This window comes from Anser brachyrhynchus, assembly GCF_964034855.1.
Source record: "Anser brachyrhynchus genome assembly, chromosome: Z".
In the NCBI taxonomy this organism is placed as follows: domain Eukaryota; kingdom Metazoa; phylum Chordata; class Aves; order Anseriformes; family Anatidae; genus Anser; species Anser brachyrhynchus.
Genome location: NC_137697.1, coordinates 60,830,297 through 60,852,791, shown reverse-complemented (window position 1 = coordinate 60,852,791; position 22,495 = coordinate 60,830,297). Strand labels below are relative to the sequence as shown.

The 22,495-nt window shown below is 38.4% G+C and overlaps 1 protein-coding gene across 5 annotated transcripts in view; it reads left to right on the top strand.

The window, feature by feature from the left end:
- Nucleotides 1–22,249, top strand: part of SNCAIP (synuclein alpha interacting protein) — a 91,839-nt gene extending 69,590 nt beyond the window's left edge. For 4 of the 5 annotated variants that reach the window (XM_080573926.1, XM_080573927.1, XM_080573928.1 and 1 more), the window contains 5 exons: nt 3,179–3,348; nt 11,061–11,153; nt 13,670–14,732; nt 16,467–16,537; nt 21,667–22,249. In XM_080573926.1, the coding sequence (XP_080430052.1) occupies nt 3,179–3,348; nt 11,061–11,153; nt 13,670–14,732; nt 16,467–16,537; nt 21,667–21,751 (1,482 nt within the window). In that variant the 3' untranslated portion in view covers nt 21,752–22,249. The remainder of the gene's footprint in view (nt 1–3,178; nt 3,349–11,060; nt 11,154–13,669; nt 14,733–16,466; nt 16,538–21,666) is intronic. The other variant, XM_080573929.1, reaches the window with a different exon arrangement.
- Nucleotides 22,250–22,495: the final 246 nt, after the last annotated feature.

Genomic DNA, 22,495 nt, shown 5'->3' with positions numbered 1-22,495 from the left:
TATAAATCTAAAGTAATCATGCTCCAAGAAGAAAGCATGATTATACAGTATATAGTATATACACAAAAATACCTAATATGTTTTTATGTTAAAAAAGAGAGGCCAGTGTAGATAATCCAGCTCTTCTTACTGTTATATTTTCTTTGTTTCTTTTTCCATTGAAGAGCTGTAGCTCTTCATCTTTTCCTTATGGAAGTCTAACAGTTGCAGTTTGTTTTGCATTGAAGGACTTACACCTTTAGCAAACCATCCCTTCCAGACTTCTAATCTTTAAATCTATCTATGCTAAACGAAATAGTGTGATGGTGATTTCTTAACCAGCTCTCAGTGAATCAGGTTGGCCACTGAGTGGCCAACATACAGTTCTGTTGTACAGAGCTGCTATAAAGGATAGTTTGGCCTGCTGAGAAGGCTTACACAGCTATAGTGCTTTTGAGAGTCAGATCTAAATAAACCAGTTTAGATACCTCTGTACAGTACCGGTGGTCAGTGTAGACATAACAAAAAAGCTCTATGGTTGAACTTGATGGCTAGGTGCAAGTATCTAGACTATACCTCGAGTTGAAGAACACAGATATACCCTTTGTTCATCAGAGTCGCTAGAACCATTAGTCACGGGAGTACATTCTAGTATTTGGGATTTGTGATAACTTTGAGTGAAAGCTGTTTGGAGAAGAAATAAAAGTAAAATTATTTCAGATGATTGCAGAAAGGTGTTTCACGAACGAATAAGTCATTGGGAAAGAACAGCTAAAAGAGTAGATGAAGCCAAGAAATAGAAATCAATAGAAATAGAAATCAAGGTGATCAAGTCAACATGGGGAAGAAAACGTTTAAGGAGGAAGAGTATTTCTCAGAGTCTAAGCCCTCAGCTTATACCAATAAACATGTTAGTCCTGTTACCACAGGTGAACTGACCCACAGCACCTCTTAGACCACTGCAAACACAGAGGATTTATAATAGTTCAACCCTAAAAGAAATACACCTAGTTAATTCTTGTTAGCTAATCTCTCAGGGAGCTAAAAATATTTGTGTACACTATAACATTGAAGCTACAGATGCATAGCTGCTTATTATTATTATAGCAGTTTATTTATATATCTGGGCTCAGAGAAGTCCTAACTACATACAAGCCAGTTTGAGAATCTGACACAATTTAAAAAAAAAGAGAGAGGGAGAAAACAAGGTAGCAATTGAGCTGAATGAATAGACTTGGGAAAAAAAAACAGTCAAGTAAATTTAGAGGACATGACCACCTCTGCATTTTCTTATTGATGGAACATGTTTTTTCTTTTAAAGGTGTCAGGAGTGGACCCTATACAGACTCTTATAAGAATCTAATAAATAAGTCATAACACCCATGCAAAATTTAGTGTTTTTGCTATTGTATTCTAGACAATTGCTATGATTGGTTGGAAAAAAAGTTGATAGAATAGATGTTTATGATTTACTAATGGGAAGCTGTTGTTGTAGATCTGGGCTTACTGTTGTTAACCTCAACAGTTCCTCATCAAGATGTACAATGTACTTAGGGGAGAAATGGAAGTAAGTTATTTTGAACAGAGTGGTGACATCTGCAGGCTGTTTTCATGGATAAAGCTGAACAAGAAAGAGAATTGCCCTGCTTCCTCTATGAAAAATGAACCTTAATAAATGGCTTAGAATTTTTAAAACTATTTTATTTTAGATAAATATGAAAATCAAATAGTGATTTCTGTTGATGTGAAGCCACAACGAATAAATCATGAAAATATCTAATGACAACAAAAATAAACAATTTTAGTATATATCACTTTATTAACACCTCACAGTGCTAAGTGCAGTTCATGTTTTGCTGTGCTGTGAAATCAAATAAGCCCCCTGCCCAGTGAGATAACAGTCTGGTTTTAAACAGGGTGCAATGTATGATTTGGTAAAAAGAAAGAAGCGATAAAGAAAGCAGAGGGAGTATGAGTACCAGTACAGAAAATGGAGTGTAACAGGGAGTCAGTCATTCCCTTGCTCTTGCAACATGCCTATCACTTTCCAGACTATATGATTGCCTTTTGCAGGTTCATAACTCCTTATTATTGGTAAGTTAACCTCAAATTTTTGACATAAAATGCAGTGCAAGACTGTTCATAAGTTTCTTTTATTTATAGGTTTAGCAAATAAGATAGCCTACCATTCCTCTTTTCTGTCAGCAGATGTAAAGGTCTCTGTGCCTGTTATTCTGCATCAACAAGGCCACTCTAAACCCTAGTTGGCTTACCAGCTCTGCCTGAATAAATCAGCCAAGAGCTCAGCCACCCACTTCCTCTGCATCTGATGATGCTGTAGTTTTTAGACACTTTATGGTTTTGTTCAGCACTTTTTCCAGACTGCTGTATGCAGTGTGTATCTGAACACTGCTGCAGGCACTTAGGTCTTACTGTAGGCATGAATAGTGTATAGCACTGATTATCACAAACAAACGACAAAGAGTGAAGGTTGGGTTTCAGTTCTTGCTTCAGTTATTGGATGTCTTGAAGTCAGCCTGACATAACTTCTTTTGACTTTACAATGCTCTGGATTCAAGTTCCAGGGGTAACTGAGAGACCATACTCACAACCTGGACAGTTCTCCAGCAACAAGCTAGGGTTCTCAGCTATTATAGTGAGTAGCACATCAGTATCCATCAGAATAAGAGGCATTGTTTTTTCTAAAGACTAGGAGCTGACAACTATTTCAGTATCTTAAAAAGATAATAGAGGGTAACCAAGCAACTATAAAATGAGACTTTTTTCAGCATTAAAAAAGAAAAAAAAAAAGATTGAAATTGTCATCAAACAGATTTCTTTCTGCAAAAAGAAATTTGTGCCTGCTTAACCTGAAGGATTTTTTTGGAAAGTATCTACTGTAGCTTTCAGATACATATATTACATGTCTAAAGGCCATTGAAACTGCAGCAATGAGTGTAGTATAATTCGTCTGAACCACAGAATACTATTCTGTTACCCTTGCCCCTGAATAATAGATTTTAGTAGTATGTATTTTGAGTTCAAAGTGCATACAGACTTGTCAAAGTGATTGGTTTTTCAAATTTTTCAAACATTTTATTCAGGAGTGGTTTGCACCCAGAAGTTCTTGTTGTTGATGAGAAATCACAGCAGAGATTTATGTTTACAGATGTCAATGTTTTCGTTTGTGTTTTTACAGACATTGGTTGAATACGGAGCAAATGTCACCATGCAAAACCATGTAGGAGAGAAACCTTCACAAAGTGCTGAGCGACACGGGCACACCATGTGTTCCCGCTACTTAGTGGTCGTGGAGACATGTATGTCATTGGCCTCTCAGGTTGTGAAGCTAACTAAGCAACTAAAGGAGTAAGTGTTTAATTCTTAACAGAGGGTTCATTCTTAAAACAATACTGTTGTCTTCAGTTTGTGTGTCCATTTTCTGCTTCTCATATGTGATCTTTTCAAATCATGTTTCTCCCTTATTTCAACACACTTTCTTGCCCCTTCACCTTTAGCAGCTAGTTTTTCAGGCAGTTTGCTGTGAGCATAGACGAAGGGAGTGGGAGTGAAAAAAGGTAAGCATGAGATACATATATCTATATGTAAGCAGTACTGTCCCTTTTCCATTGGGTTAACATCTTTGCTGATCATAATTCCATTTCACACAGCATGATTTTCTATATAGCAGGTGTCTCTTCACAGTTACGGTGTTGATTTTTGATGTTGTGAGGAAAAATGAAAATAGTAGTTGCAGGGTATTTTTTCGACTTGGAAGATAACTAAGCCTACAGCGACCACACAGGATATATCTGTGTTCTGCTGTTTCTTCACAGAAACTGGCATGAATATTTTAGTATGTTTTTTACAAGTGCTCTGTAAAGAACCTATTATACTGAAACATTAATTTATGCAATTGCTTGCTTTTATTATAGGTGCAGTAACTGTGATTTAGCGTGTAAATAGCCTCAAGACTCTTAGAAAACACCAGCACTGATCTAGCTTAGTTCCAACTTAGATACATGGCCAAGAGCTTCTCACCTACAACAAGCCATGAAAATGCTGGTTGAAAATAACGTTTAATGGGACCATATCATATTATGCAAACAGCATGTGGACAATAGTACTAGGTGTAATCTACAAGGTTTTATTAGCATGTGATCTGCAGAGTAGGCCTCTGCGAGAAGAGGCTAGGGGCTGCCTGGCAGCAGATATGGATGGTTTCAGCCAGCTCCACAACAAATCAACTGGAGGACATGGCTGAGTCTATCAGCCAAGTTGATGGTGCCTCAGTGGAAACATTTTAATAAGGGCAGAAGATGACAGAGAGAGAGGAGGAGAGAACAAAAGAGGGACAAAAAGAGGGAACAGCAAGGTCAGAGGAGAGCAGGTGCTCCCCAGTGGAGCAGGCACACCCCCAAAGGGACTGTGACCCATGGAGCACGCACGCTGGAGCAGGTACACTCCTGAAGGGACTGGAGCCCATGCATAAGCTTATGCCATATCAGTTACAGAATCACAGAATCACAGAATCATCTAGGTTGGAAGAGACCTCCAAGATCACCTAGTCCAACCTCTGACCTAACGCTACCAAGTCCTCCACTAAACCATATCACTAAGCTCTACATCTAAACGTCTTTTAAAGTCCTCCAGGGATGGTGACTCCACCACTTCCCTGGGCAGCCCATTCCAATGCCTAACAACCCTTTCAGTAAAGAAGTTCTTCCTAATATCCAACCTAAACCTCCCCTGGTGCAACTTTAGCCCATGTAGAGGACCCACACCAGAGCAAAGGAAAGAGTGAGAAGGAAGAAGCAGCAGAAAGAAACTGATACTCATTGACCCTGACCTGTGTCAATAATTACATCACTGAAGAGGCTGGTATAACCTGCAACAATAGCAAGGGGATAGGAGAGCTGCCTGGAGGGAAGCCTGGCAATGAGGCAGGAGAGGGACTTGGAGTGTAGATGAACCTGGGAGTGAAGTTGAACCTTGAAAGGGAGAGGATAGGAGTTTTAAATGTTTGTCTTTTTTGTTTGTTTGTTTATTTGTTTCCCAATACCTGAATCAATAATTAAAAATACATGCTGATTGGCAATAAATTTCCAAAGTCCAGTCTGTCTGAGCTGTGATGGTAACTGGTAAGTGATCTCCCTGAGTTTCTCTCAACCATGAACTTTTTCACTTTTGTTCTTCCTATTTTCTACCCTTGTCCTACTGAGGAGGTGAGGGGGAAGGGAATGAGGGACTGGGTGTGTGGGTGCTTAGCTGCCAGCCAGAGCCAACCCACCACTGTGATACAGTTTTTATTAGAATAATAAAATATAATATAAAACAAACTAGATAAAAGTATTTTATTATAATCGACTCTCTGTTTTATACTGTTTTTAGAGAAAGAGTGTGTAGTAGTAGTACTTTGTCTTTGCAGAATAACTTACTGCACTTGAAGTATGCTTTTTATGTTTATGCCTCAAAGCTTTTATGCTATAAAGGCATTTTCTCTTCAAGAAATCATCAGTCTCTTTTACATTTATACTCTTGTAAATACAAACAGTGAATTCAGGATTATCATAATTTTCATAATTTTACTTTCTGGCACTGTGTTCACTAGGCTTTTTGAAATAACAGGTGTTTTGTTGTTTGTTCATTTGCTAAGGAACACTAAAATATACCGATCAAGTGATATAAAGAAGAAGAAAAAAATGTATTTCCTGAATAGCCTGCATCAACCCTTGACTCATCTCAATATCTAATGATTTGTTTTCCCCATAACTCAGTAGGAAAACAAACAACAAGCACAGGAAGTAGAAATGGCAACCATGGATTCTCCATGCTTCAGTCTCTTCAGTGCTCACTCAGTACTTGATACATGTTACCTCTCATGTGGAAAAGAAACCTCTTATGTCAGATAGCAGGCTATTTACCCCCATAGAAACAGTGTGGTTCTGACTTTCCTGACAAAAGCATTATCATTTTTCCAAGCATCCCCTCTGTCCTCTCACAGTCTACATGCACAGGAAGTCATTTAAATGATTATCTGACTCCTGATGTGTTCCTTTGCTTGTCTCAGCTGGAGTTAAATCTGCTTCCCTTCAGCAGCATATTTTTTCAGGCTTCTTATTTATATCCAGTAAGTGCCACAGCAGCTTTTTCTTCCTCTTCTACAAAGAGACATGAATCTCCTGTGCTACCCTGCTACAGTTTACTGAGGCAGTGAAACACTGTATTTTCTGCCTGAAAGAATAGTTACTGCATGGCTATTTGGTCTGCATTCTTCAAGCTGTGAGTAAGCTCCTAAAAAAGCACTGCACCATATTTAGAGGCCTGTTCTCAGGAGTCAGGGGAGATGATGGAAGAAGACTTTTACCATCGGTAGAGGCTGCTTAAAAATCCAAGTACAGCATGAAGCATGTGGCTGGGGCAGCTTCTCCAGGTTCTCAAGGAACCTTGTCTGTAACATAGCAAAGGAATTCAGTGGTTGCAACAACTCTGGAGAAAGCAAAAGCATCAGATTAAAGTCCAGTTTGTAGTCTAAGTCACTTTAAACTTCTTTTACGTGGGAAAGGGTCCCACTTGGTCAGCTGTGCTGGCTTTGCTATATTTTCTCCACCTACTTCCGCTGGTGTTAATTGTTTTAGATACAGCTGGATCATGATGGATCACTTGAACGGAAGGGTAGTAGTATCAACACACCAAGCGCTTATCTGCTGCTCTGCAACTTTCTCTCAGCTGCTGTAAACATGAGCTGATCATGAAAGCTGCTTTTATTCTGGGCTTCTTATCAACCAGAGCCTCTCTCTGCTATGTGCTCAACCACAGGAAGACTGGAATGGTTGACATTGTGCAAGAACAGCAGTACAGAAACTGTTGTAGACTGGCACCTAGCAAGACCCGTCTTCAAAAGTCTGAATCCAAAGAATAAACCTTCTTTCATTCTCTTCTGAGCTGTTCCAGTCATCAAGACAACACAGAGTAGTTCTAGAGAGAAATTATCCCAATCCATCACAAGCCTTGGAGCCATTCCTGAAAAGAAGGCAGAAAATAAAACAATAATATCACAGTGTGCCAGAGTTTTCACATCTTGCAGCTCTTTGATCCAAAGCAGTTCAGATTAAAGATACAAACATAAGAAGATTACAAAACCTTCTGAGTTGGATCGAAGTCTCCATTCAGAAAGAAAAGCCTTGATATTTGAAAGAAGGAAATAAGTTGTAACTAGAAATTGTCCATCAACCCGTCACAAGGGGATTAACTGAGATTGCCGCCAAAGAGCGAAGCAACCAAGAAGTCCATTCCATAGCTAAAAAAGGAAAGCAGCCCACAAAAATAATAATAACAATAATAAATAACAATAATAAACAAACAAATAAATAAATAAATGAAATGCTGTTACTGGATTGAAAATAAAATCTTTTATCTGCATCTTTTGTTAACTGTAGAGGTTTGGTCAAACCAGTAGGATTTTCTGAATGAGAATACCCAATGTAGTCACAAAAGTTTTTCACAGAGCCTATCAAAATAGTGGTTTTCATTTTGCTTTCCGAATCTCTGCAGGCCTTACAATCTTACTTATTCTCTCACTGATTTCATGTGTCTACGAAAATGTTAGGTGCCAAAGTAGAAAATTTCTGCCTGCACAAGTGTATGGTTTCCATCACTGATGACGTTAGCTGTAATGACTTGTATTGTTTGGCCTGAAGAGACCAGGTCAGAACCAATGACATAAAATTAATGCTTGCCTAGGCTTCTTTTACAATGCTGTTAGATGACAGACCTGGATTCCTGAGGGGTCGCTCTGTCCTATGCTTGTGGACCTGGATTTACAAAACAAATAATGAATCAGACACTTACTAATAACTTATTGATACACTATCAAGCCAAAATCTCTTGCAAAGCAAAGGTCAAAGCAGACCATGAGGCAAAAAAAGGTGAGAAATGGTCGAATGTTCTCTGTTGACAATACTTTTCTTTGTTCTGTAGACAAAAGCCATGCTTTTCCTGAAACTTCATAGGGATAGTTGTAAAAATGACTGACAAAAGATTATTGTAGTGGTGGTAAAGTAAGGTGTGTACAAGTTGCTGGGAGATTTTTTTGTGGTAATATGTGTTGTATAGAAGTATAATAACAGACAATATAAACTTCAAAATGGTTGTCTTTTTCTGTTTTTGTTTGTTTTCTTTGGTTGTTGTTTTTGTTTGTTAGTTTTTTTAACTTAGTTAAGATGTTTTGGTTTTGCTATATAGGGTTGTCCTTGTTTGTTTTATTTGAAACAAAACAAAGGAGTAAGGCAACAAACCATGGAAACTTCACTAGAGCCTAATTCCTTAGCCTGTTCCCTGTTTAGTTACTGAATACCCTTGATTTCGTTTGGAGGTAGATGTGGTCCACAGTTATTTAGGTATCCTAAAGTAAATAGAGCCTCTTACTGTGAGAAACTAAGTTGCGTTTTTGCAGTAGAGAACTAATTTTCTGTATTCCAAGGTAATTGTGTAGTCATAACAAGGAGAAATGCTAAGTAAATAAGTGGACAGTAGAAGGCCTCACTGTTCCAAAATGAGGTGGAAGCTTGAGAAAAACAGGATGAGCAGTGTGAGAACAGTAAAACAAAGATCACAAGTTCTCAAAACATAAGAAAGGGGGAAAAAAAGGGAAAAGGGAGAAATTAAAGGTTAAAAAAAAAAAAAAGAAAAATTATACATATATGGTATAGAGGAGCATCAAGTAGCTTGTGAACCTGTAGTACTCAGCCAATGAGGAAATAGGGGAGGTGATCAGGTGTCGGGTAATAGGGAATAAAAGGTTATGATTTGTTTACTAAAATGCACTCTTAATTGACAGGATGCCTGCCATTGCAATCGTGCATAAAATAGCTTCACAGAAGATCCTGTCTGAGGAAAATTATTTGAGATTTTTCTCACATTACCTATAATGTTACAGTGGTCTTGTCTCCTGAATCAGCCTGTTTTTAATACTTAGCAATATTGCTGTTCCAAGGAGCTGAGATCCCTTATTTTCAATGTTATCATAGATATATGTGTATGTTATATATCCTTAGGGATACTGCTGAAAAGATGTGTGGGTTTCTGTACTGTGAGGTAATTATTTACTAGTTGAACTGTGAAAATGGAGGAAACTATAATTCTTTTAGCAAAATAAAATTTTTAAATGCAATGAGGATTTTAACTCTGCAGAAGAGCTGTGAGACATTTCCATTAAAGCTAAAGGCTTAAGACATTAATTACATTATTTAGATATTCAGAAAATAGAAGTTGAAAAAATATAAAGGACAAGTAAACAGCTAAACTGCATCACAATCAAATCTCAAATCAAAATTTCCCTATCTGTCAAAAGAGAGTGTCTCTGCAAAGAGTTGCAAGGTAAGCCAGTGTCGACAGATGGTAGGAGTGATTTTAAAATAGTGTAAGGAAATATGTAGGCAAGAGGAAGGAAATTAAAGGAAGCCAAGATCTACCTAAGGCATGATTGTGCTGTAAAACGTAATGGCAAGGCAGTATGTCAAGATCCCATCTTTATTTCTCTATTACATTTCAGATCCACGTTGATATGTTACAAGTAAAACATTTAATTCTGTCAGCCCTGCAAGTACAAGCCCCTAGTCTGAAAAGTCATCTGGATTCTTTCTGGCTTTGACATTGCCAGTTATAAAGACTGCATTTGGAACATGGTTAGCTCTTCTGCTGTTGGTATGTGAGCTAGGAAAGAATCCAGCTCAGTGTTGGAGAACTGCGTTAGTTCTGCAGGTCTAATAAGAATAAAAGTAGTGAAAACATATTACTTCTCCAGCAAGAGAGGTATGGCTTGGAAGAAAAAGATAAGAAGTCACTTTCACATGTTCATTTTTTTCTGATCAGGACCAGGGAATAAAACCGAATGTGCTGATTATATTCCAGGTGAAAGACAATGTATATACACTAATGAAAAGCTGGAAGTCTCTTCTTTTCCAGTAGTTTCCCGATAATTCTGTTTGTGCAGAGTTTAGAGGCACTGAATCCTACATATGTCACTAAACAAGATCGAATATTATCTGTTTTGATAACAAGCTAAAAAGCTGTTTTGATGTTAGAACGGAGGGTCAAAATTAGATTGGGGCAGGGACAGGGATAAGAACTTTTGTAGCAAAATCCTTCATTTTGGTTGAACTTCTTGAAGATTTGCAAATTACTTATTAAACTAAGTCCTATGGAAAAGTTAGCAAGACAACAGAGAATGTTCTTACAGTTCTGTGGTAAATGGAGTTTCCAGTATGGATGTCACTTTCATACCACTAGTAACTTATATCTACTACTCTAATTTTTTTAACATTGGACTCTAAAATTATTTACAGAGTAATGTAGATCACAACACCACACTGAAAGTAATAGACTGCAGGATGTGCAGCAGTACTGAATATAATGTGGGTGCAGAGCACAGGTAGGACTTTCAGCAAGGTTGGGTAGTAAGTAGATATGCTTTTATTGTACTCCCTTGGAATACATAGCTCCATCCTGCAGCTGAGGAAACTTGGACTTGCCCTTCCCAGTAGTCAAAGATTCCTCCCTGAGTTCATTTGCAGGGAGAAAAGGAGAGAGCGGTTGTCTGAGCCATTGTTTGCACAGCAAAAGCCATCCACCAAACATGGCAAGTGACTTCTTACTCTGTCCTTTTCCTCTTCCTTTCCACAAACAAGCAAGAACCAAGTGGCCCTAATTTTGCTCTGACATATCTTTGTTTCTGGAATATTACTTTCTGTGAGTGACTCAAATCCAGTGAACTGCTGCTTATGATCCCACTTTTGTCCTTATATGAAGTAAAATAAATAATCTTTGATAAAGGAGCATCTTTATGTTGGTATTGTACAGTGATCACAAAATGCCCTCAGGATTTCAGAGACAATTTGTAGAAGTACGGACTCTGCATATGTCATTATTTAAAATCTCCGTCTTTATTTACTATCTAAATTATAAGTTAACAAAGTTTCTCTGTGGAATACAAAGTTGAACAAATAGTATCATTTATCCTGTAGCTTACTAATGCTGACAGTTCTAAAATTCAAGGTAAACAGTCTTACATTTTCTTGCAGGCAGACAGTAGAACGTGTGACATTACAGAACCAACTCCAGCAGCTTTTAGAAGCCCAGCGGTCAGAGGGCAAGTCACTGCCCATGTCCTCAAGGTAATGTGACTGCAATTCTACTGTAGCATGGATTTACAGTTTCATGGTGTAATGCTTATCAGGAAAAGCTGTGACCTGTCAAATAGTAGATGTGTTTTGTCAAAGCAAATGTATTTCTTTTACCTTATGGGCTTGAAGCTGAGCTTTTAGAACTTGACAGTGTATAATACTGTATAAATGTTTGACATTTTGAATATGGTATTAATAGTCCCAGTTTCCCACCAGAGTAAAAATCAGATTTATAGTGGAATAGAATATATTTTGTATTAGATGAATTGCAGTGAATCCCAGAAACCCCTAGGAAAGTTGTAAAGTTTGACCTTATGTTGGTCCACCAAACATTACTGCCAGCTGTGATTCATAAAGCCAGTTACCAACAAAACCTGCTTTCAGGTTAATAAGACTCCTTACACTCATTAAATCTTTTGCCTGCAGTAGCTTGTATAAAAAGTCAAAACTCCAGAAATTTTATGTATTGTTTATACTCTGTCAGTGCAAGTCCCAGAAATAGACACAAAATGAGCAGCCTTAAAGAAGAGGAAAGGAATCCTTCCAGTAGAGGCCCATGTCTGGAGCCTAGAGTCTCCTGACATTTCTCTCTGACTTTTGCCATAGATTTCCAATATGGTGCATGGTAATCAGGTAAGCACACAACTTCCCTCCAATAGCAATCTCAAGATGACATTGAAATAAATTAAGTAACTCAGGTGCAAATAGAGCATGGTGTATCATGACCTTCTAATTCAGTTTCCTCTCTGGAAGATACATGCAGTGTTTCACAAAGTTTTTAGGGAATTAAATATATGTTAAAATAGAAAGCCAGCATAAAATCTTCTTCCACTGGCATCGGTGGCCTGAACTTTGGGACATCATGTGTAGGAGCAGTGACTGCTTTCTGTTCTGTTTTTACAGAATCTCATGCACTGTTCTGAACAAGTGCACCACGTCCATGAAGTTCATGTCAGTGTTTCAGACAAGTGCAAACAGTTATAGCAGTAGATAAAGACATTGGGATTGGTGATGCATTTCTTTCAAAGAATTTTGGCTAGGAAAGGGCTGAAAAATCTGAACTCCTTCTGAAGTAGAAAACCACACTGGAAAGAGTTGTTCTGTCCTTTTTTTTTTTTTTTTTAATAGACCCATGGTCTTTGTATTCCATGTCTGCCAGCTCAGCAGGGGCAGTGGGACCAAACGCTGTCTTCCAGCTCATTTGGTTTCTGTGATTTTTGCTGACTGGACTTTCCAAGTGGTCTTTCATCTGTGTACTTGTGAGCACCAGGACCATTTCACTTTCAGTGTCAGATAAGATCAGGTGAGAGCAGACCTCTCATCATTCATTATTGCTGTAAAAGAGTAGGTTTCAACATCATTTTAGTTAAATACACAAGCCTGAAAATGATAAACTATTATTTTAAATTTGATTTCATAGTTGGCTACTACTTTTTCTTCCAGCTATAAATCCCTTGTGGATTTTATCATCTTCCAAGCAGCCAGAAGCTGATCTAAGAGAATCTAACCATCTTGATAGGATTTTCTATTTTAGACATATGCATATTCTTCAGTGACTGTTTTGGTTTGCCTGTCTTCTGGCAGGGAGAAGAACTCAAAATGGATTGAAGATGAAATGGATAGTATATACACGTGGATTTTGTACACTGCTTATGAATTCAGCAGGGTAGAAGTCGCCTGCAAAAAAGAAATAAGATTTATAGAGTCACTGCCTTACACCAACCTCAATTTTGTCACTTTACCATTGCTTAGAGAAAAAGTGGCTTAAAATAAGAACTTGGATTATCAAGAGCTCTGACATATGTCATGGGGAAAGAAATGGCCTCTGTAATTTATGTTCTTTGCAAATCAGACTTAAGATAACTGTTTCATCACTATATAATATTTGGAGTTTTAAATTTAATTTATCAATCTAATTGTTCTGAAATAAATTAATGTCACTGTTCACATGCTTTTCAGTATTTCATATCTGAGAAGGTTTTGAGTGTGAATGGATCTGATTTTTTATGATGTCTTACATAGCTATTACTAGTACCAGATGAAGTTTAGATTTATGAAATCATAGCTATGCAGAGGGCTGATACCTTATCAGTATTTAGAATAACCTACTTTTGTATTATGATATGACTTGCCCAGTAGGCATTTGTCCTTGTGGCTTTTTTTCACCTTCTAAACCATGTCAGCTCCCACAAAGAGTAGTTTCTCAAACGTTTTCCTGAGAAACTCATCTTTGGCATTGAAATGATGATCCTAAGTTTTTGTTTTAAGGAGTTTTCTTTGTAAAAGAAAGTAAAGAGGCTCAAATCCTAATTAGGAATGGAAGCAGAGTTGCATCCTTCTCTTTGTGTTCTTCACTGTAGCATCATAGTAATGAATTCCACGTGAGTAGCAAAAAAGAGGATAAGTAACAATAAGCTGAGACAGACTTGTAAACTGGAAATGGCAGTTTTGCATTTTATATGTGCATTAATTTGGCCGTGGTATTTCTTCCTCTTTTTTTCTTTAAGCTCGCCATCATCCCCTGCCTCTGGCAAACCCCAGTGGAAACCATCTGAAGCAGATGAATTGTCTCCACCAAAAAGTAAATTGAACACCCAAGAAGGGATTCAGATTCTTGGCAGCTTGGGAACTTCTAGTCGCACTCGAGCCAAGATAAAAGATGAGGACTCAGATAAAATCTTGCGCCAGTTGTTGGGAAAGGAAATCTCTGAAAATGTCTGTATGCAGGAAAAGCTGACTTTGGAATTTCAGGATGCTCATGCATCCTCCAAGAACGTGAAGAAGATTTTGCCAGAGAAAAGGGAGCTGAAGTTAGCCAGACTGAGGCAGCTTATGCAGAGGTCTCTCAGTGAGTCTGACACAGACTCAGCTAATTCTGAGGACCATAAGAACACCCCTGTGAAAAGAACTGACAAACCAAGGCCTCAGCCCATAGTGGAAAGTGTTGAGAGCACAGAGAGTTTGCACCTGATGATTAAGAAACACACTTCAGCAGCAGGGCGCCGCTTCCCTTTTGGTACCAGAGCTTCTAAGTCAGTGGATGGCCACAGCCCTTCCCCTACTTCAGAGAGTAGTGATCCAGATAACGAAGCCCAGTATCAGTCTGGTACTGTACCTCAGAGCCAGTTTTGTGGAGACAGCTCTCCGTCCAGCACAGACAGTGCCACTGCTCAAAAGGTTGCCACAAGCCCTAAGAGTGCTCTCAAGTCTCCATCTTCAAAACGCAGAACCTCCCAAAATTTGAAACTCAGAGTAACTTTCGAGGAGCCTGTGGTGCAGGTGGAGCTAGCAGAGTCAGAACTAAATGAGGAAAAGGACAAAGATCGGGGCAAAGCACTTTTGCGGGCTCCACCCAGCACTGGGGAACCAGCAGGAGACCAGCTAAAAAGGCCTTTTGGAACCTTTCGATCCATAATGGAGACGCTCAGTGGTAACCAAAATAACAACAACAACTGCCAAACAGCAAACCTGATCAAAACCTCATCGACGCTGCCTTTTACGTCATTAGGAAGGAAGACAGCAGACAGCAAGGGAAATCCAGCAGCTCTCACAAAAGGAAGAAACAAGCCAGTGAGTGCACTGAAAGGAGGAAGGGCCCTTTTTTTTTTTTTCTCTTTTCTTTTAAAGTAATGAATGTTTGACATCTGCTTCTTCCTATTTTTCTATAGCAAAAGGATGTACACAAGTAATTTATTTGAGCAAAAGAAAGCCAGTCCACTGTTTTAATCTTTGAAGGCTTTCTCGAGGAATGGTAGGCATTGCTAGTCCATCCTTTTAGTGCATGTGTTCTGTGTTGAAAGCTCTCCACAGAGACATGACTCATCTGGAAATGATGTTTAATGTTTCTCTTGAGTGACAAGTCATAAAAAGAGAATTTCATACTTGAATCCATGGTATTTTCTGAGGAGTAAATACCTGAAGGGCTAGTCCCTTTTTGTCCTGTAGGCATGACTGACGAGGCCAACAGGATAAAAGTAAGTGTCAAAATATAAAGAGTAAAAATAGCAGAAGGGGTTCTCCATGCTTCTGTGGCATCTACTGCCATCCCTTAAGTATCTAAGTTGCCAGTACCCACCCTCTTCTCAGAGCACACGGTCTTCTCTTTGCAGAGTGTATGTTTGATCTGTAGCAAAATGTACTGAGTCCAGATCATCCCCTCTCTGCGAAGAACAGAGCTCCCTTTTGGCGATCACAACAGAAAAAGGAACATGTCCATCTAGAAGGCTGGCTCTCTTGTTCAAAAGAAGGGAGAAATATGCTTTGAACTAATGTGTCTTCCAAGAGAAAGACGTATTGAATGGGAGAGACAGGTAGAAAATAGTGTGAGCATGGTGTGTGTGTGGAACAGAAAGAAGTTTGGGTGTCTGGAGATATAATAAAGGATTGAGTGAAAAAGAACGGTAGATCATTTCATCTTCTGTGAAAGACAGGCTGAAAGGGGAGGGGTGGATGGAAAGACATGAGGCAAAAGAATAATTTCAAGATAAAAAAAGAGAAAGAACATAAAACAGGCTATGTGTAGGAGGAGGAACAGTGAATTATATACTGCAAAAAGTATGACGAGGTATTGGAAGAAAAACACAGGAAACTCTTAAGCACAGAGTAGGCAAAATGAGTATGGAAAAATCAGAGAACTGGGAAATAGTAAGCAGTCCATATTAATGGGTACTGCTAGAACAGTGTGATATTAGAACATGAAATGAAATTAAGAAGATCTAATGGGCCAAATTAAAGTGGAAGTTGATTTATTAAAGTTTAGTCAGAATCACAGTATGAACTGCTGATTTCAGCCTTTAAAGACACAGTGTCTAATCAAAGTGCTGATTTACCATAGAAACATTTTCATAACCCAATGGCAATTTTTTTTTTTCAAAAGGGTGGTTCAGATTTTGTAGTGATAGAGGAAAAGACGGTCTTTCTTCAAAGATGTTCTGATAGATTGCAAGCTTATGAGTGTTTTTTATAGTTCCCGAACAAATTTAAGGATTTAGATGAGGTAATTCTAACAGTATTGTCGCTTGCACTGTAACATGCATGTTATCTGTGAAAAGATCATGTTTGCATGTCGTTATGACATGCATGTTTGCATGATGTTATGAACATCAGAACTCAGAAGGTATACATTTTGATACCAGCCCAAAGGGCCACAGCTTGTATCTTGAAGAGGTAATAGATTCAGATCTTTTACTAACTTAAAAAGAAATCTGTTAAAATGTTACCATGGCTATTTTGATAGTGTTTCATGTTATGCATGTGATAAGCTCAGTGCATGTTTTTAATTGATTTGATGTTGTACTTCCTTAGGGGCCTTACTGCAGCCACACCAGTTTTTCCTCTAGCACATTGAATGAAGAACATCTGTGTAACTATGCTTGGTATGTGCATGGTCTGTCGCTTTGTCTTCTCAAATTGCATGTATTTGCTAACATTATTCATAACTGAAATAATAGAATTGTTTGATGCAGAAGCAGGGAAATAGATGAGTAGATGAACATCTCAATTCCTAGAAAAGCAGAAATTTATGATGGATTTTTGCTGATGTCACCATTGAACTGGCTACAGGATTTCAATTCCAAGTGAGTATAAAAAGTAGTCATAAATCCACCAGGGAGTATAGTTCACTTTGGCTGAGTATTCAGCCTCTGTTGAATGGAAGTGAAGTACCAGATGAGAATGGAAATTAAATTTCCTCTCACGAGAAGACCAGAAACACCACAGTTCATCTCTAAATGGAGAGTACAGAGAACACGAGGCAGAATACTGCACTTCAAGTCTAGTGCTCTCCTGTTTTTGCAGATTTTTCTTACTGTCCCTCAAACTTTGAAGTTAAGTTTGTTAAGATAACTTTGACTCATTTAAACTGCTTAATGAAGATGTATTCCGGAAGGACTATTCAGGCAGGTAGAGACAAGTCCCTCAAGGTCTGTAAAGACAATGTGGAAAAAAACATTTTATAAGATGTATGTTCATTGTAGAAGCAAATGCTTTGTAAAATTTACCTGTCATTGTTTTTCAACTGGTAAATTTTAAATTAATGTGATTATCTGTTTTTTTTGTTGTTGTTTGTTTTGTTTTGTTTTTGTTAAACTGAGATGTAAATCATAGAATCATTAAGGTTGGAAAAGACCTCCAAGATCATCTGGTCCAACCATCCCCCTACCACCAATGTCACCCACTAAACCATGTCCCTAAGCACCACGTCCAGCCTCTCCTTGAACACCCCCCAGGGATGGTGACTCCACCACCTCCCTGGACAACCCATACCAATGCCTGACTGCTCTTTCTGAGAAGAAATGTCTCCTCATTTCCAACCTAAACGTACCCTGGCGCAGCTTGAGGCCATTCCCTCTTGTCCTATCACTGGTTATCTATGAGAAGAGGCTGACCCCCAGCTCCCCACACCTTCCTTTCAGGTAGTTGTAGAGAGCAATAAGGTTTCCCCTGAGCCTCCTCTTCTCCAGACTAAACAACCCCAGTTCCCTCAGCCGCTCCTCACAGGACTTGTGTTCCAGGCCCTTCACCAGCTTTGTAGTCCTTCTCTGGACATGCTCCAGGGCCTTGGTGTCCTTCTTGTACTGAGGGGCCCAAAACCGAACACAGTACTCGAGGTGCAGCCTCACCAGAGCAGAGTACAGGGGGACGATCACCTCCCTGGTTCTGCTGGCTACACTATTCCTGATACAAATCCTTTCATTAGGCCTGGAAATGTTTGTTATTCATACCAAAGTTACACATTTGAAGATACTTCTGGAAAAACTATACATTAGTCATCCTGCAGTTCAGGAGCCTAAATTTCTTTCAAATTACTTTTTTAAAAACGTTTAATATTTTTTTTTGTTCACTTGTTTGCTAATGCCAGGATCTTCCCATATTTAAAATATCAATTCCAGTAACGCAAAGGAAAGCCTTTTTTTCTGAAATCATTGGCAAAGTGTATGTGAAACAAAGAGCTGTAAAGTTCCAGGAAGTTTCATTCTGTCTTGAAAACAGGGAAATTCCAGTGTAGAAGGCTGCCTGTACAGCAGCGGTTTGAGGTAACATCAGCGGGCAGTCTCCAGTCAAAATGCCCAGCTGTGTGTCCAGTCCTGGAGTAATAAAACAGCTGTTAATCTCACCTTTATGTTAGAGCCATCTCATAGATTTTAGCTAGTTGCTGTAATTCGCTGTTGCCTTGTGTAAACGCTCCTGTGTGAGAAGTCCCTGGCAGGGTGGCATTTCCCCTGAGGCAGTAAAAGATGGTGTAGGTCTGGCTGCAGCTACTGGAGTCTCATGAGGACTGAGCTCCCACGTCTTGCCATCCACATGGGCAATGCTGATCCATGCACCGTGTCCTGAAGCTGCTGTCCTTTTTCATGCTCTCATGGCAGTGGAGCATGTAGAAAATCAGAGCAGGAAACAAGGAACAGAGTGCACTTAGAGCAGAGCTTGAATGGGCTGTTACTGTACCAACAGAGTAGGACAGAAGTGGGCAAATTGTGTGCCAGATTAAGTTTTATGAGAGTTACAAATTTTATGCAATATATTGTGCTTTTCACAAACCAGAACACAGATCTCCGGCCTCTCAGAATTTCTAAGCCAACCCTTGTTGTACTTTTCAGCATGTGTTGTGATTTTTGAAAGGGCACAATGGGTGCCTATCATTAGTCCACTGCATGCTGCTGTCTAGCCTGTGAAACTTAAATAATGGAAAATCATCACCATCAGGTGTGCTGTGCGTCTCTGTATGTAGTCTGAACTCTTCCATGGGTGTTCTGGGGAGGCTGTGTAATTACAATTTCAGAGCAGTTTTCAAAAAATAACCTTTCTGGAAACAGTGCAGTCTTTGGTGTTTTAAACCTGTGTAGACAGTTTCATTCAGGGGCATAGTCCCAAACCCATTTTAACTTTGGACCTTTATATAAGGGATAGTATTAGCATCTTCTGAAATCTGAAATCATTATACAAAATCTACCTGGAATCAAATGATGTTCTTTTCAGCCCATTTTCGGTGATTTTTCTTCAGCTTCTATTGCATTTTTTACTGTTTCATTAAAATACCCAGGTACATCTGGGCTGTGTAGTTTATTTTTTCAGGTTGGTTACAGCTTAATCATAGAGAACCTTATTAAATTTCGTAGGATCCTTATAAAATTTCAGACTCATTATTTTTCTGAAGGTTCTAGCATAAATTTCAGATGTGTGGGATATCCTGGGATATTTTTCCCCCTGTTGGAAGGATCGGCTCGTTTCCTGTGTATTACAATTCCAAGCAAATGCTTGTAGTTTTATCCATCTTTCATGTAGGCCAATGAACTGTTCTTTCCCACACTTTAACTCATCTGAGATCTGCAGAACATTAAAGTAAGCACTAACTCACCATATCAATACAAAGCCCTGTATTAGCTGCAGCTATCAACAGCTAAAATTGCTTCATGCATCAGGGGCAATCAGCAGAATCTACCATCAGGTTTCTGTCAGATAGTAAACTGGGTATGCCTCTAAAATAGTAAGTGGATCTAACCTAACAGATTTCCCACTGCCAGATATAGTACGGGATAAATTGCAGCTTCATCCCAAATATGTGCTCTAGAAAAAGGATGTTTATCTGTATGTCTAATAAAACAGTTTTGATTCAAACTAATACAATATAAAATCAATATAGAAATAATCTAGCTCTTGTTCCACAGAATTTACTGTTGTTCTCTTGTGAACTGTTATGATGGTATATTGGTGCCTGTTGCATGAGGGGTCGTTGGGTAGTTCTGGGGATATTTCTGTTCCTACAGGCACCAGAAGATACTAGAAATTTGGTTACTTAGTAATATTACTAGTTAGTAATATAGTAATATTAGTAAGTAATATTAGTAATATTAGTAGTTAGTAATATAAAAGTGACCCTCTTTAAGATCACAGTGCAACTGTAGAATGACAGAATGAGGTCTTTGAAATGCCTGGCTGCCTCTAAATGTGAGGACACAGTGCCTTTCACCACTGCAAACCTGAGCTAATTCAGTAGTTAATTGATCCAAATTATCTTAGCCTTAGAAAGCATCACTTCATAAAGCTCCATATTTAACACTAAACATATTTCTGACAAGTGCAACATATGCTAAGTGCCAAGACTTTATGGCAAAAAGTTAAGTGCTCCTGTTTTACCTCCTCCACTCAGTCCTGCAGATTCTGCCTCCCCTAGCTCGGTTCTATGTCTTTTGCTCTAATGTTGGGTATGTAAGCCACAGTACGTGAGATGAATGCAGGGGACTTAAAGTAAAATGCCCCCTCCTACCCTCTTACCAGCATCTGCAAGGATAGTCCCTGAGAAGGTCAGCCACTGCTAAATCCTGAAGTAACCACAAGGATATCTAAGCGTACTAAGAATCAGCCTTTTGGTGATGTTTGGTTCTTTGTAGTGATTGTAGACTGGAATAAATTAGAGTGAAATTCTGGTTTGCAAGAATCAGACTCACAGATTTGTAAGCCTAAGACAAAAGTTTTATACACACTCTTGCCCTTTGCTGTGGATTTTTAACCATCAGGATCTGTTGTTTGCAGCCACCAACCAGCTAGTCATGATTGTATTGTAGGAGTTTCACCATTCAGCAGTAGTAACTAAAAATGAAAGCTTTCAATGAAAGTTGCTGTGGGCTGGATGCTTAATCCAAAATCCTTCATCTTAAAGGTTACTTGACAGGAAGGGGAACCATCTGGGGATTCAGAATAAGGGCATATGAAAGGAACTGAAGAAACTTAACATTGCAAATGTTTAATGTTTAGTTTTTCTACCTTCAATTGGAAAGTAACATTTGGGTCAAATACACAATAGACAGATTTTTTTAATTAAATTTTACATAATGTGGAAATGAAGACATTATAGAGAAACGATCCTTATCTATGCATTTGGTAAAAGTCTTAACCATTACGATTAAGATATTACCTAATTACAATGTTAAATAAGGTATAGTGCCTGTCTTAGAAAGAAGTATAGTCCTTATCATTTTTTCCTATTGCATGTGCCACCATCTTCTCCTGAAGTAGACACATAAAGGAGGTCCAGTGAACCACCTTGTGAAAGTGCTTATTTCTCTCTGACGATTATTGATGGAATCTAGAAGATTCCCTTTCAGGTAGAGTCAGGAACAAGCAGGATACATGTGATAGTTGTTGTAGTTGATCTTTTTATCAGTGCAGTACTGTTTCCTAAAGGATTTAGGGCATTTGGAACAGTCTATCCATTATTACCAGAACATTTTGACAATTTATTAATTATTGCTCTATTTTTAAAAGGTTTCTCATCTTTTTATTGCTTTCCAGTTATGATTGCAGAATAGGAGCTATGGGAAAGTCAGTAACAATCTACAGTATTAAGAAGTAATGTATGTAATATCTGTGTAGAGAAATAAGTCCAAAGAAAAAGAGTAATTGAGAGTTCAAAACTTGCAAATCAGATAAAACAGTAAATAAACACAAGACAAATCCCTCTAATTGTCAGTGTTACCATGAGTAATTTTCTTCTTTTTCTCTCCAGGCATGATGACATCAGTAAGAAAAGACAGAAATCCTACAGTCAAAAGAGTTCTGAAGAGCCAGAGCTGCAGGAATTTTTCCTCTAAACCACATCTCATGATGTCTCACTTTGTTTGAAATGCCTGAAATAAATCCTTTTGAAACACTAATACGAGACATATCCCTCACCAGCAAAACAGCAGCTGTTAGGATGCCTTAATTCGTAGCAGTTAGACCATATACAAGACTTTTTTTATGATATGTGTGTATATGTAACTTGTTTGTAAGCTGTACTGTGTAAAGGCATGGGTGAGCAAAAGTAACAATTTGAAAATTGTTATGACACAGGCAACCTCCAAAATGTTTGTTGGGCCACAGGACACGTTTTGTACTTTGTCTTTTGCATGGATATATTGTCATATAACTTTAGTTCCCTTTGTCAATGAAATATACTATCAAAGTTTCAACCAGGACTCTGCCTACTCAGCTCTTCAATGCGACTGAGGCAAAAGCATTGATTTTTTTCAAGTAAGTTTTGTCTGTTGTTATTTCTACTTTTGTAAAAAGGAAATAAAACTGTGTTAATAGGACACACTGAGTGCAAATACTTCTCATATTTAACTCTTTTAAGCTTCAAGTGTTTTGTTTCTCTTTTCCGTGTTTATTTGATAAGGACGCAATGTCCAATATCAGAATTTTGGTACAATCAATTGAGTCAAGAATTGCTTGAATGTTCAATGGTTCTTTTCAGTTTTAAAAGACACTGGCAATGTGCTCAGGTCTGTTCAAATCACCAAGTGACCTGCTAAGACCCCGACCATACTTTTTCAAAGTTGTTATTATCCTTGTAC